General features: G+C 39.4%; 2 protein-coding genes across 2 annotated transcripts; both read right to left on the bottom strand.

Annotated features, from left to right (window-relative positions):
* Window positions 1-431: 431 nt before the first annotated feature.
* Window positions 432-8,209, bottom strand: ndufa11 (NADH:ubiquinone oxidoreductase subunit A11). Its single transcript, XM_085387054.1, has 4 exons — window positions 8,052-8,209; window positions 5,625-5,717; window positions 2,084-2,206; window positions 432-621 (listed from the first exon to the last, which is right to left on the bottom strand). The coding sequence occupies exons 1-4, from the start codon at window positions 8,128-8,130 to the stop codon at window positions 509-511; spliced, it is 408 nt and encodes a 135-aa protein (XP_085243180.1). The 5' UTR covers window positions 8,131-8,209; the 3' UTR covers window positions 432-508.
* Window positions 8,210-8,963: 754 nt separating this feature from the next.
* On the bottom strand, window positions 8,964-11,330 carry mrpl55 (mitochondrial ribosomal protein L55). The gene is made up of 3 exons (XM_085387583.1): window positions 11,188-11,330; window positions 10,748-10,961; window positions 8,964-9,677 (listed from the first exon to the last, which is right to left on the bottom strand). Exons 1-3 carry the CDS (start codon window positions 11,238-11,240, stop codon window positions 9,528-9,530), a joined length of 417 nt encoding a protein of 138 aa, XP_085243709.1. The 5' UTR covers window positions 11,241-11,330; the 3' UTR covers window positions 8,964-9,527.
* Window positions 11,331-11,357: the final 27 nt, after the last annotated feature.

Genomic DNA, 11,357 nt, shown 5'->3' on the forward strand with positions numbered 1-11,357 from the left:
CAAACATATGTGAAAAGTAGAAAATTAGAAGGTGATGCATGTGTACTGTACGCAGCATTTCACTCAGTGTTGCTGTGATTTGCTTTTTCATTGCACTGCTGGCAAATTTTCAATAAATCAATTCTGGCAACCATCTGACTTTCCTGCTGTCTAACAAAAATGCTTGTTAATGTCATTAACAATAATATTTAACACTAAATTACACAGAAATACGTTTTTGCACATTTTGCGGCATGTGTAAATAAATGACATTATTAGGAGCTAGGCTGCTTCCAGGCTATTTTTTTAAAAAAGGACACATAAACCTTTGTAAACATAAGAACCATATGACACAGCTATAGCCGAACATTTTTTCCAGTTTCTACATCAACAGCTAGTTAAATTAAAAGTGTTTTCAAATGTAAAATGAAATCAAATAAAATGAACCAACATTTTTTTGGCTTTTTCAAAAAAACTTTATTACATTAGGTATTTTTTACAATATAACAATCTTCCGGGCATCTTCCTCTTATAGTTTAGGTGGTCCAGCAAGTTTCCATCCCTCCATCTTGCCCACTTTTGTAAAGAAAGCCAGTGTTCCAAGACCCAGGCACGCAGATGTACCAGTTATAGCACTGTGAGCTGGAGACACACACACACAGACACAGCACACAGTATGATTTTAATTAGGCAAACCAAATGCTACTGTAGAACTGCAGAGACATTTTCTCTGTTACTGAACAGAATCTAACAGTATGTATGATCTTGTTTTCCCCTGAAGGAAATCGGTTGTCCAACATGCACAAACATTTGACCACACAGCACATTATTAATGTCTTTGAAAAGCAGCTTAGAGATGGTGGTGACTCAAAGTGGAGCCAATGAGCATCGTGAAGGGAATCAATAAGAGATATTGATATTAGAATCAGAATCGCTGAATTCTTATCAGTTCCCATCCCCACTGTGACTTTAAATGAAAAATGTTCAGAACAGATTTAATTAGCCATAACAAGCCGTCTACCATCATCACCTGTTAGTGATGATAAGAGTCACTGCAATTCCTAAACTTCTCATTAAGCAGCATTTCCTCAAGCAGCAGAGCGGAGTTTACACAAAGAACTGGGACTTACTCTAAGATTTAAAGAAAGTATACAGAAAACACATCTTTAAATTCTTGTGAATTTTATATTTATATATTCTTCATACTGGCCAATAAGGGGTTTTTCTTTTGGCCACAATCCATTGTGCTATAAGAAATAGTGCAGAAGGTCCACAGCTGTGATTCTCAGCAATAAGTAACACAAAAAAAGGACTGTTTGAAACTTATGCAGACGTAGTAAGTATGATCAAGTAAAATGTCATTTAGAATTACACTCCAGTGCAGTCCAAGTTCATTTTTGTCAGGGTCCCTGTGCCTACCCGGTCGGCTCAGTACGGCTACATATGTTTTGTATTCCTTTTTTTATTTTTTTCCTGCTCTCTCCTTTCCCCTCCTCCCTCTGCCTGGGCGGAGCTTACCTGCGGGCTCCTGCCCTTGGCCCACGCACCTGTGGCTCATCACGAGTGATCCAGCTCCTTTATAAGACGGCAGCCCTGTGTTTCTCGTCGCTGGACCGTTGCCGACCCTCGTCAGTGTAACCCCAGCTCAATGACTTCAGAAGTGTTTCATAGCGATTTACCTAACTACCCATTCGTGTCTCTGTGTACAGATTCCCTGGACCTACCCCTGTGTTACCCGAGTGAGTGGAGTGTGAGGAGGAGTGGACGGAGAGTGTGCGTGTCTTTCCCGTTCGTGTGTGGACCCCCGGAGCCCGGCTTTCCCCTCACTTTTGTAAATAATCACCTGGTGCATCATAATAAAGACTCTTGTGCTTTCAAGACCTAGAGCCTGCGCGTGAGTCCGTTCAGTCCCGTTGTGACAATTTTAGTTATACAGCTGATTATTATTGTGGCACATTAGCACAAATATGCTCTAAAGAGTGTAGTGTGTTAATTGCACATCACACTTTTTATTTAAAAAGGACTAACTTTTGTTGTGTTCCTGAAAAAAATAAATAAAATTTTGAATTCTTGTCTAGTCACATCTGTCAGGACTGATACTTACTTCGTGCTCCCAAAAAAATCCCCGAGGCACAGCCACCGATAAAATAATTCAGCGGGTCGTCTGGAGCTTCACGGGCCTGAGCACTGAGACATGTTGTCATTCCAAAGATGGCTCCCATGGCAGCTGAAAACAGGAAGACAATTTCCCTCATTATTTCAGTCATCCAAAAAAAAGAAAAAAAATTATGGGATCCAAAGATCAGCAGCTAAAACAGCTAAACCCACTATAGGACTGAACATAGAAAATATATCCTTGTTGTGTACTGCAAACTAGAGCAGGCGATATGACCAAAAATATTTATCACGATATACATTTGAAAATTTGCGATAACGATATAATTGACGATATAATTGACACTAGACAAAATACTTTACAACTCCACAACTTTATTAGTGCAAAAAAAATCAATGTATTTTCACTTAAACAAGCAGCTGCTTTTTTATGTGCATTAAAGTTATATAAAAAAAAAAAATCTAACAGTGCAAATGCAAATCCTTGCTGACAGTTTAACCAAAAGGCATTTCCAGTGGAAATTGGCCGACATATCCTCAGCATAACCATGTAGAATATCCACAAAATATAAAAAGAAGTCACTCACACACACACACACACACACACACACGGTAATATTATGTTGAAGCACAGTACGTATCACTCCGCGAGGCTCCTGCCTACGGTAGCCGTAATGCTCCGACAATCCATCAAGCGGTGCGGCTTTGTAGCTTAGCAAAGTTGTACAAAAACATTTCAGATTTTCGAGCGTCGTGTATGACAAAATCGTTTCGAGGTCAGTAAACACAACCAGAATTCATACATAAGGCACACGGGATTATAAGGGGCACTGTCGATTGTCAGAAAAATCAAAGGATTGATTTTAAGTGTGCCGTATTTACCAAAAAACACGGTAATAACGACGGCCCGCTAGCATGCTCTACCAAAAATAGTGCTTTGTTGTGTATCTGACGGACGAAAGCCAAACCAGTTCCACCACTGAAGTTGCAGCTTTTTCACAAACCAATTCTGGTTCATCCGTTCCATTCAACGATCCGCTTTCGCCCTTCTCATACACCGTGGTTTTTCCACGATGTGCGTATGAAAACAAAGGCACAACGCATGCGCGTTCTACCCATATTCTATCGCGATATTTAATTTTCTTATCGTTGCCCAAAATTACACCGGTATTACCGTGAACGGTATGATATGGCCCAGCCCTACTGCAAACCTGAGATTGAATTTTTGACCATTCCTCCAGAAGCGCATTTGTAAGGTCAGACAAGACCTGGCTCGCAGTTTCTGCTCTAACTCATCCCACAGCTTGTCAGGTTGAGTTGAGGACTTTGTCCAGGCCAGTTAAGTGCTTCCATGCTAAAGTCGCTCATCCGTGTATTTATAAAACTTTGCTTTGCGCACTGGTGCACAACTGGAACAGGAAGGGGCCATCCCCAAACTATTCCTACAAAGTTAGGAGCATGAAAACGCCCAAAATTCTTGTATGTTGAAGCATTAAGAGTTCCTTTCACTGGAACTAAGGCGCTAAGCCGAGCTCTAATGACTGAATGAATGAATCTAATGATTATTCTATCAGTTAACTGGATAAGAAACACCGGTGTTATTAAGAGCATTAATGAATATTCAGCTCCATGTTAAACTATGAGACCATCATCATCATCACTGCTGCTGCTGCTGTTTAACAGTCTTTTTGCTGAAACTCTGGGGTGTGTGTATGCGCTCAATGTCAAACTTTTTGATATTTATATGCTGTTCCTAAATACGTTTGTATGCAGGTCTGTTTTCAGTCGAAAATGTGGGTCAAACAGTCGCGTTTAACACGTCGGCACGCTACAGAGCCGTGTATTAAATGAAGCATCGAAGCAAAGAATTTGTCTTATGGATGTTTTTATAATTGAATTACTCGAATTAGTCAATAAATCATTGCAGCCCTAATACCACCAACCGTTGACTGTCGACTATTTATCAGTGACCGGCATCCTATCACGGTACCACGCTGGAATTCACCGAGCTCCTGAGTGTGACCCATTCTTTCAAAAATGTTGGCATCCCGAGTGCTTCTGCAAGAGTGATGGATGTTACACACCGTTGGCCATGGAAGTTATTGAAACACCTGAATTCAACTATTTGGGCGGGTGAATACTTTGGGCAATATAGTGCATTTTTACTTTGGCCAAAACTTTTATGATTTACAAACCTATAAGAAAATGAATGAATGAATGAATGAATGACCTTTTAAGGCTGTGTTTTCAGATGGCATTTCTGCACTAGAAAAATAATTTACTGTTGTAAATTCAATTAGTTAGGCAAAGAAGTGACGATATTGAGTGCAGTGATGTTCAAGGAATTAAAAAACAAAACCACAAAAGTTGTGTTCGGAGGGTTTTTTGCACTTAGAATTTTATTGCCATCAGGGCAGCGCTTCACACTAGGGCTGCACGATTAATCGTTAGAAAATCGCGATCTCGATTCATGCTTATGTGCGATCTCATTTCCTAATGACAACGATTTAAAAAAAAAAAAAAAAAAAAAAAAAAGACGACGACGATTGTACCGCATTTTGATCCGGGACATAATCTGCATGAAAACAAGCGCTCACTCTTCCTGCTCAACAAATGACGAGGGCGGAGCCTTATACCACGTGATACAGAAGCTGTGCCGTGTGATGCTTAAATTAGCAGGGAAAAACAACGGAGAGCACGTCAGGGATGACGAGAAAGTGACAGGAGAAAATCCGTCCCGGTCAGCCACCCAAACATCAATAACGGGAACCTTATACAGCGCTTCCCTATACTCGAACTCCCGCAGGCACAAAGAAATTACGGAGGCTATCACTTATCACCTGACCAAAGATATGGCTCCCATCAACACTGTGCAAAACGAGGGATTTTGGAAAATGATCAACACCCTAGACAAACGCTACACAGTGCCGTCCCGCAACTATTTTTCTATTGTTGCACTACCTGCTCTATACATGCAGTGTCGAGCAACGGTGGAGACGGAATTTCAAGCAGTACAACATTTTGTGGCAACCACAAAACGTGAGACATTTGTTGTTTTTATGTTTATTTATTGTTTTTATGTTCAGTCTCAACTGTTATGAAGTTGATGTGCAGTTAATAAGTGCAATAAATATTTATACTGGAAAAGAAAATCGTGAGAGAATCGTGATCTCAATTCTAAGCCAAAAAAATCGTGATTCTCATTTTATGCAAAATCGTGCAGCCCTACTTCACACAATTATTTAAAGTATGGAATCATAGAAAATCACTGTGTATAGATAAAGAACCTTACTCAGTCGTTGTTGATGATAATGTTATCATCATCATCATAATTATTACTATTATCATTATCACTACCTGTGAATCATTACAAAAGTGACGGCAATTCCTAATCTTCCCAGTACTAAAGAAACTGGAAAAATCTCAGTGCTTCTGACCTTAAGGAGTGGAGTTTTCAGACATGCAGACAGATTTAACATAAACCACATACACTGAAGTTCTTGTGGAGTTTTGAATGACAATACATTTACCCATGGTAACTGTTGAGTTGGTAGCCCTCTGTAACGCTGCCACTGCAGAGTCAGGTTGGAACGCCACTATGTGATAAGCTGAACCAACCAGCCCTGAAACACACAAAACAAACAAATTAAGAAACTTTAGAAAAACAAAAAAAAAGTCAGTTTTGCTGTAGGGCTGACAATCACAATCACTTTAGACCAGCTGGTATGAAGGAGTTTTTAAATTGACAGCAACTTGTATTTATTTATAATCAGTTCATTCTGATCACTCCCAGTGAAAATATTCTGCTCCCGTCTTTTTCTTAGTGCTGCAGTCTCTAAACCATACATCATAGCAGGTCTCACTAAAGTCTTGTAAACCTTCCCTTTCACCTTTGTGAAATCCTTCTGTGACAAATGACCCCTGACACTCATCTTTCCACCCTGTTGTACTGCGTGTTTTGCCGTTATCCTCTCCGTTACTTTCACCATAGAGGACCTCTTAGAGATTGGACGTTCCTCTGGGTATTTTCCCCTGGTTTTCATCGACCCTGACGACCTAACTGAAATTCTGGTTGGAGGTGCAGCAGCACGCCACTGCCCAAGATGCAGACGTGGCCAGCGCACTGGTTCGCTCATCAAGCTGCGCCAAGGCTCCAGAGCGGTTGCTTCGCTCATGGCCGCAACCTCGTCTCGGTCCCTTGTATTTCTACCTGTTGTTAAATTGCAACAAATAAAATATCTTTATAAAACATGTTAAGTGGCTAAAAAAGATTTATTAGAATATAGAACACGGTCATTAAGATCAGAGGTCTCAAGGAATTAGCAGTATTATATTAGCAGAAGACGTTTGAACTGAAAAGGAAAGTGGATGACGAACGCTGACATCGGAAAGATGGACACTGCTGTATTTCTTTGTTGAGTTGGGTGTAGGTGATGTGCCTTTTAGGTAAGGAGAAACTTGCTATTCTGAAGGAATATAATCTCAAGCGTCATTATGCGACTAAACATGGAGAGCATTATGGAAAGAACAAGGGAGAGGAGAAAATGAGCCAAACAGCTACAAAGAGGACTACTATCCCAGCAAGAACTTTTCCACAAAGCCAGTAAGGACACTGATGCTGCCTTCAAAGCAGGTTATGTGATTAGTCAATTAATCGCTATGGTAGGGAAGCCATTCAATGAAGAGGAAGAAAGAAAAAAAAAGTTTGTTCAACAACGTTGCTGTCGGCAAACAACGTGGCAGAGCGGAATAATACATTATCAAGTAATATCTATGAACAAAGGTCGAAGTTTCACTGCCACTCCGTGGCGCTTGATGAAAGTACTGACAATGCTCAGCAATTTTCATCAGAGGTGTTGATCATTAGTTTGAGGTGACAGAAGAAATGCTGAGTTTGTGTCCCATGTATGGCCCAACCAAAGCTAGAGATATGCGTCAGCAGCTGAGCAGTTTGGTGTGGCATGAAACAGACAGAGCACTGTCCAGCTTTTTGCAGACCCCTTCTCAGCTGATGAGCGTGTCCCCAGCATGCTGCAAAATGAACTTACCGACTTGCGGTGCAACAGTGAACTGAAAACTAAGTTCCGAGAGGCACAGGGAAAAGCAGACCAGACTGCAAAGTTTCTGAGAGTTCCCTTCATCCTTGCAAGAGCTGTCCAGAGTTTTCAGTCGTGTAATGCCCCTTTTTGGAACCGTGTGAGAAACTGGTCTTGACAGTGAACTTTAATAAAAGCAAGTACAGTTCAAGGCTTGTTACTACGCAAACACTCCAGAGGGCTTCCAATGAGATAACAGTGCCAGCAGTGGTCGCCAAGTCATTGAAGTTTGAGACCTGTGAGTAAGATGGTTGCGAAACAGGTCATTTCTATATTTTATATGTAGCCCCTTCGTAAGTCACGTCGTCAAAAGCCTATTTACCAATATAAGCAAAAATATTACAAACACAGAAACATCGGCAATCATTTTTTGGGAGATTACGACCTGGTTATTCCACAAAGCATGTGTGCGTCAACCTATTAGTTGAGCATGGCGCTATTGTCACGGTCGTTGGTTGTTCGTGTAGTCTAACAAAACAGTCACGTACAGACTTCATATTGACCGTGTCTGATTTTTGTATCGAGGAAACGCTATGGCGCCATGTTCATCTGTATTGTTTCATCGCCCATTACTATCTCAAGGTATTCTAGGTTGTAATTTAAAAATCTTACAGTACTGGTTTACGTGATTATCTGCTGAGCTGAAGCAAACGCACCGCTAACTAAATAATTCACTGAACGTTTGTATTTTAGGAAACCCAGGTCCATCCTTTAGCAAAAGCAAACCTAGCCGTATGTAGCTTGCTAGGCAATCTTAATCTGCAAGTTCAAAAGCGTTGACTAACCCACCACACAGATGACCTGCTTTCACGACCCTGCACAACATGACTTGCAAGTAATTATGTCACCAACGATAGTTACCTAAAGCCGTGCCAAGTTTCGTAGTAATCCATGTTTTTTCCACACAGTCTGTACCTTCCGGTAGGTCCCAGTACCCCATTTCGGACTTATCAAGGACACAAATCGAATTCTCGCGAGAATTGCTCGTGTGGTTTTTGGCGTCTGGCGAACCCACTGGTGCACTGTCGACACCTGCTGGAGAGTGAAGTAAGTACACTAGCACTAGCATATAACTAGATTGCAATGAATAGTTGTAATGTCTACGGAAGTATATTTTGCACTGAAATTATATAAAATAATCTTTAAAGAAATACACAGGATGCGCATATGAAATACGTGACTAATTTACTCAACGCTTCATATACTCTTCAGTATATCAGGTCGCTGTGTTTTAGATGCTCTGCAAAGATCAGACTGCAGAAAAGATATGTTACATCTGAAAACATTTAACAAAAAAAAATAAAAACACAGTTAACTAGACTAACTAACCAATAATCATCAGAAATTTTGAGCAAACCAACACCATCACTCATTAAATGACTTGTCAGCCTGCATTAGATATGACATGACATCACGGTCATTTTGTAACAGTGTGGCTATGACAGTGTTGTTTAAAGTACAGACAATGGTTTGAGTGGAGACTCTCTTTTTTGTTCTTAACACTTTCTCTTAAGCTCTTTATACAACATACCTTTGCTTCTCTCTGCAGCTGACTGACAAACTAACAACAGCACAACCAAGAGTAGCCCACAGACAAGTTTTTTTAATACTGCCTTCACCTGACAACTACTCTGCAAACTACCACTAACAGAGAATATAACATACAGTATCATAGGAAGGAAAAGTAGGAAGAACACAAGCTCACTGAAACTCAAGTTGTTCCTGATGAAAACCCCTACCCTTCTATTTTTAACCAAAAGGTACGAGTCTACATAACTTTTCAATTTACTTTATTGAAAATAAACAAGGAAACAGCAACATAAAACAACAAGATATATTTTTTTACTGTTCATAGCAACATGACTGAAAACATACACGGACACATACCTTCTATGCTTCTTTCATGCAGTAGTAGCATAACAAAATTCTACCTTTCACTGCAAAAATGCCCCTAGCATGCTCAGCAACTAATATATAAAATTCATCAGTAGCCATAGTCAAGGCCATTTTCTTTTATGTGATGGGTATGCCAAATCATGAAAGGACTCACTAAGATCCAAGAAGCCAATCAATGTCTGCTGTTTTGAAATGTCTGTTTCTGCCTTACAGACTAAAATACTGTCAAGTTCAGCAGTATTTCCAGAAGTCTCTGTTTTAAGGGGGATTAAAAACTGAACTGGTGTGGACATTACCCAAGTACAACTCAATCGCAATTCAGTTGGTGATCCCTGACATTTTGCAGTATCACTTAAGAATAAACAAAAAACAAAACACAGACACATAACTTATTTTTTATGGATACTGTATGAGTATGCTTTGCATTTGCATATAAAACTCTTATTTCTTCTTCCACAAGTGGCTATATTTGTCCACTTTGAAATCATCTTCATACTGGACTCCTGTTTGTTTTTGAGGCTTCTTCACTTCTCTTTTCTTCAGCCGTACTCGACGTTCCTCTTCTGACAGAGTAGACAGATTTACCGGCATCTTTCAAAACAGATGAATAAAATAAAATTAAAAACAACACATCAGCTCACATAAGCAAAATATTAAGTGACATGCTCACTGGCTTCTGCTACAGGACCTGAGCAATTTGTTATTTTTTTTTAATTATCTATTGAGTCTGCTTTCCTCTTATTAGCATGTGGAGGGCTGGGTTTGGGTTGTATACAGTAGAATGTTGGAAAAACTAACTGTAAATTTCTTTTAGACAAATACATACATTATTCATATTAGGGGTGGGGGAAAAAAATCGATACTGTGTAGTATCGTGATATTTTGTTTGCTAATAATGTATCGATACAGGGACAGCAGAAATCGATATTTTGTTACAAAAAAGTTTTTGTGGACTGGAACATGCTCTGACTTCAGAGCATGTTGATCCTTTTTCTGAGCAAGAATCCTGACATTCCTTCACTGTCCAAATGGGTTTAACTTTTTTTATGGCAGCAATAAACATGACAGTTTACTTATTTTAATTTAAGACATGTTTTGTTTTAATTAAGTTTAAAACTTTTTTATTTAATGTAAAATTATATTTTGTTTTAATTTACTTTTAAATTCTTCAGTTGCTGAATGGGCTGCATAGTTTTCATAAATTGCATAGTTCAGAATAGCTATAATTGTACCAGATGGTTGCATTCAGTTAAGTTGGACTAGACTGTAATAAAAACCGTTCAGTTTGTCAACAATAAAACTGACTGAAACGAGAGAAAGACTGAGTGTGAGACTTTGTTATTAGAGAAAATGAATATTGATAAAGTTTACCTTTATGTACAGAATCTGAATATCTCAAAATATTTTTAAAAATTGCGATAATATCGTATCGTGCGTTAAGTATTGTGATAATATCGTATCGTGGGATGTATGGTGATTCCCACCTCTAATTCATATATGCTCATTAAGTCATCTAACTGAAAAATGACAGGTCTTAGAAAATAACAGTGATGATGTAATTTACATGATCTCTTCTTTTTTGCTTTGAGACTGCACATCTATAAGACTCATGACAAACAGCAAGCCAGGGGATTACTGGCTTTTAGATATGGTAAACTAACCATTATGATGCGTCTGGGTTCTTTGTATCTGATGCTGACTGTTGACCCATCAGGACGGACTAACATCACAGGATACATCCTCTCGTATCTCTGCCGACCACAGCATGCAACTGACGCTCTGTTAGAGTTAAGCTGAGGAATCTGAGTGTGGAGCAGCTTAGCCTGGCCGTGCCGATGTGAACGGGTGAACAAAGGCCAAACACAGCTGCCTATACTGAAAGACGAAAGAAAATCAGTACAGACACATAAAAAGCATGCCACAGACAAATCCAATCTAAGCAACACTTTTCTCTTTTCCAAGTATAACGTTAACATTAGCCTCCTTGATTGAACGGAATTTGAAAATGACTCTTCGTCTGAACTAAGAGAGTTTAATGTTTAAAAAACAAAACCAACAAAAGAAATAAATATATTTGTAAACATTAATACAGCAGTCTAACCTTGATAACGAACCACGTGAAGCACAAAGTTTGGTTATAAACATGTCGAGCATTGGAAAGGTTGCTAAACTGTGACAGGAAACTCTTCAATAGAAGGTCGGACACAGGAGTTGATATAATAAAGGTCCCAGTGAAACAGTATATGGCCCAAAAACGTTCCGGGGCGAGGG

This window comes from Rhamphochromis longiceps, linkage group LG17 (assembly GCF_057381845.1).
Source record: "Rhamphochromis longiceps isolate RC_006_pf linkage group LG17, R_longiceps_female_GT1.1, whole genome shotgun sequence".
NCBI lineage: Eukaryota > Metazoa > Chordata > Actinopteri > Cichliformes > Cichlidae > Rhamphochromis > Rhamphochromis longiceps.

What these genes read in the sequence shown, in the direction of transcription:
- mrpl55 (XM_085387583.1), bottom strand. Translation starts at nt 11,240, where the DNA reads ATGCTCGACATGTTTATAACCAAACTTTGTGCTTCACGTGGTTCGTTA. An exon ending in TCACGTGGTTCGTTATCAAG is followed by an intron (nt 10,962 to 11,187) that starts GTTAGACTGCTG and finishes TTCGTCTTTCAG; the next exon opens with TATAGGCAGCTGTGTTTGGC. An exon ending in AACCCAGACGCATCATAATG is followed by an intron (nt 9,678 to 10,747) that starts GTTAGTTTACCA and finishes CTGTTTTGAAAG; the next exon opens with ATGCCGGTAAATCTGTCTAC.
- ndufa11 (XM_085387054.1), bottom strand. Translation starts at nt 8,130, where the DNA reads ATGGGGTACTGGGACCTACCGGAAGGTACAGACTGTGTGGAAAAAACA. An exon ending in GAAACTTGGCACGGCTTTAG is followed by an intron (nt 5,718 to 8,051) that starts GTAACTATCGTT and finishes TGTGTGTTTCAG; the next exon opens with GGCTGGTTGGTTCAGCTTAT. An exon ending in GATTTTTTTGGGAGCACGAA is followed by an intron (nt 622 to 2,083) that starts GTAAGTATCAGT and finishes GTGTGTCTCCAG; the next exon opens with CTCACAGTGCTATAACTGGT.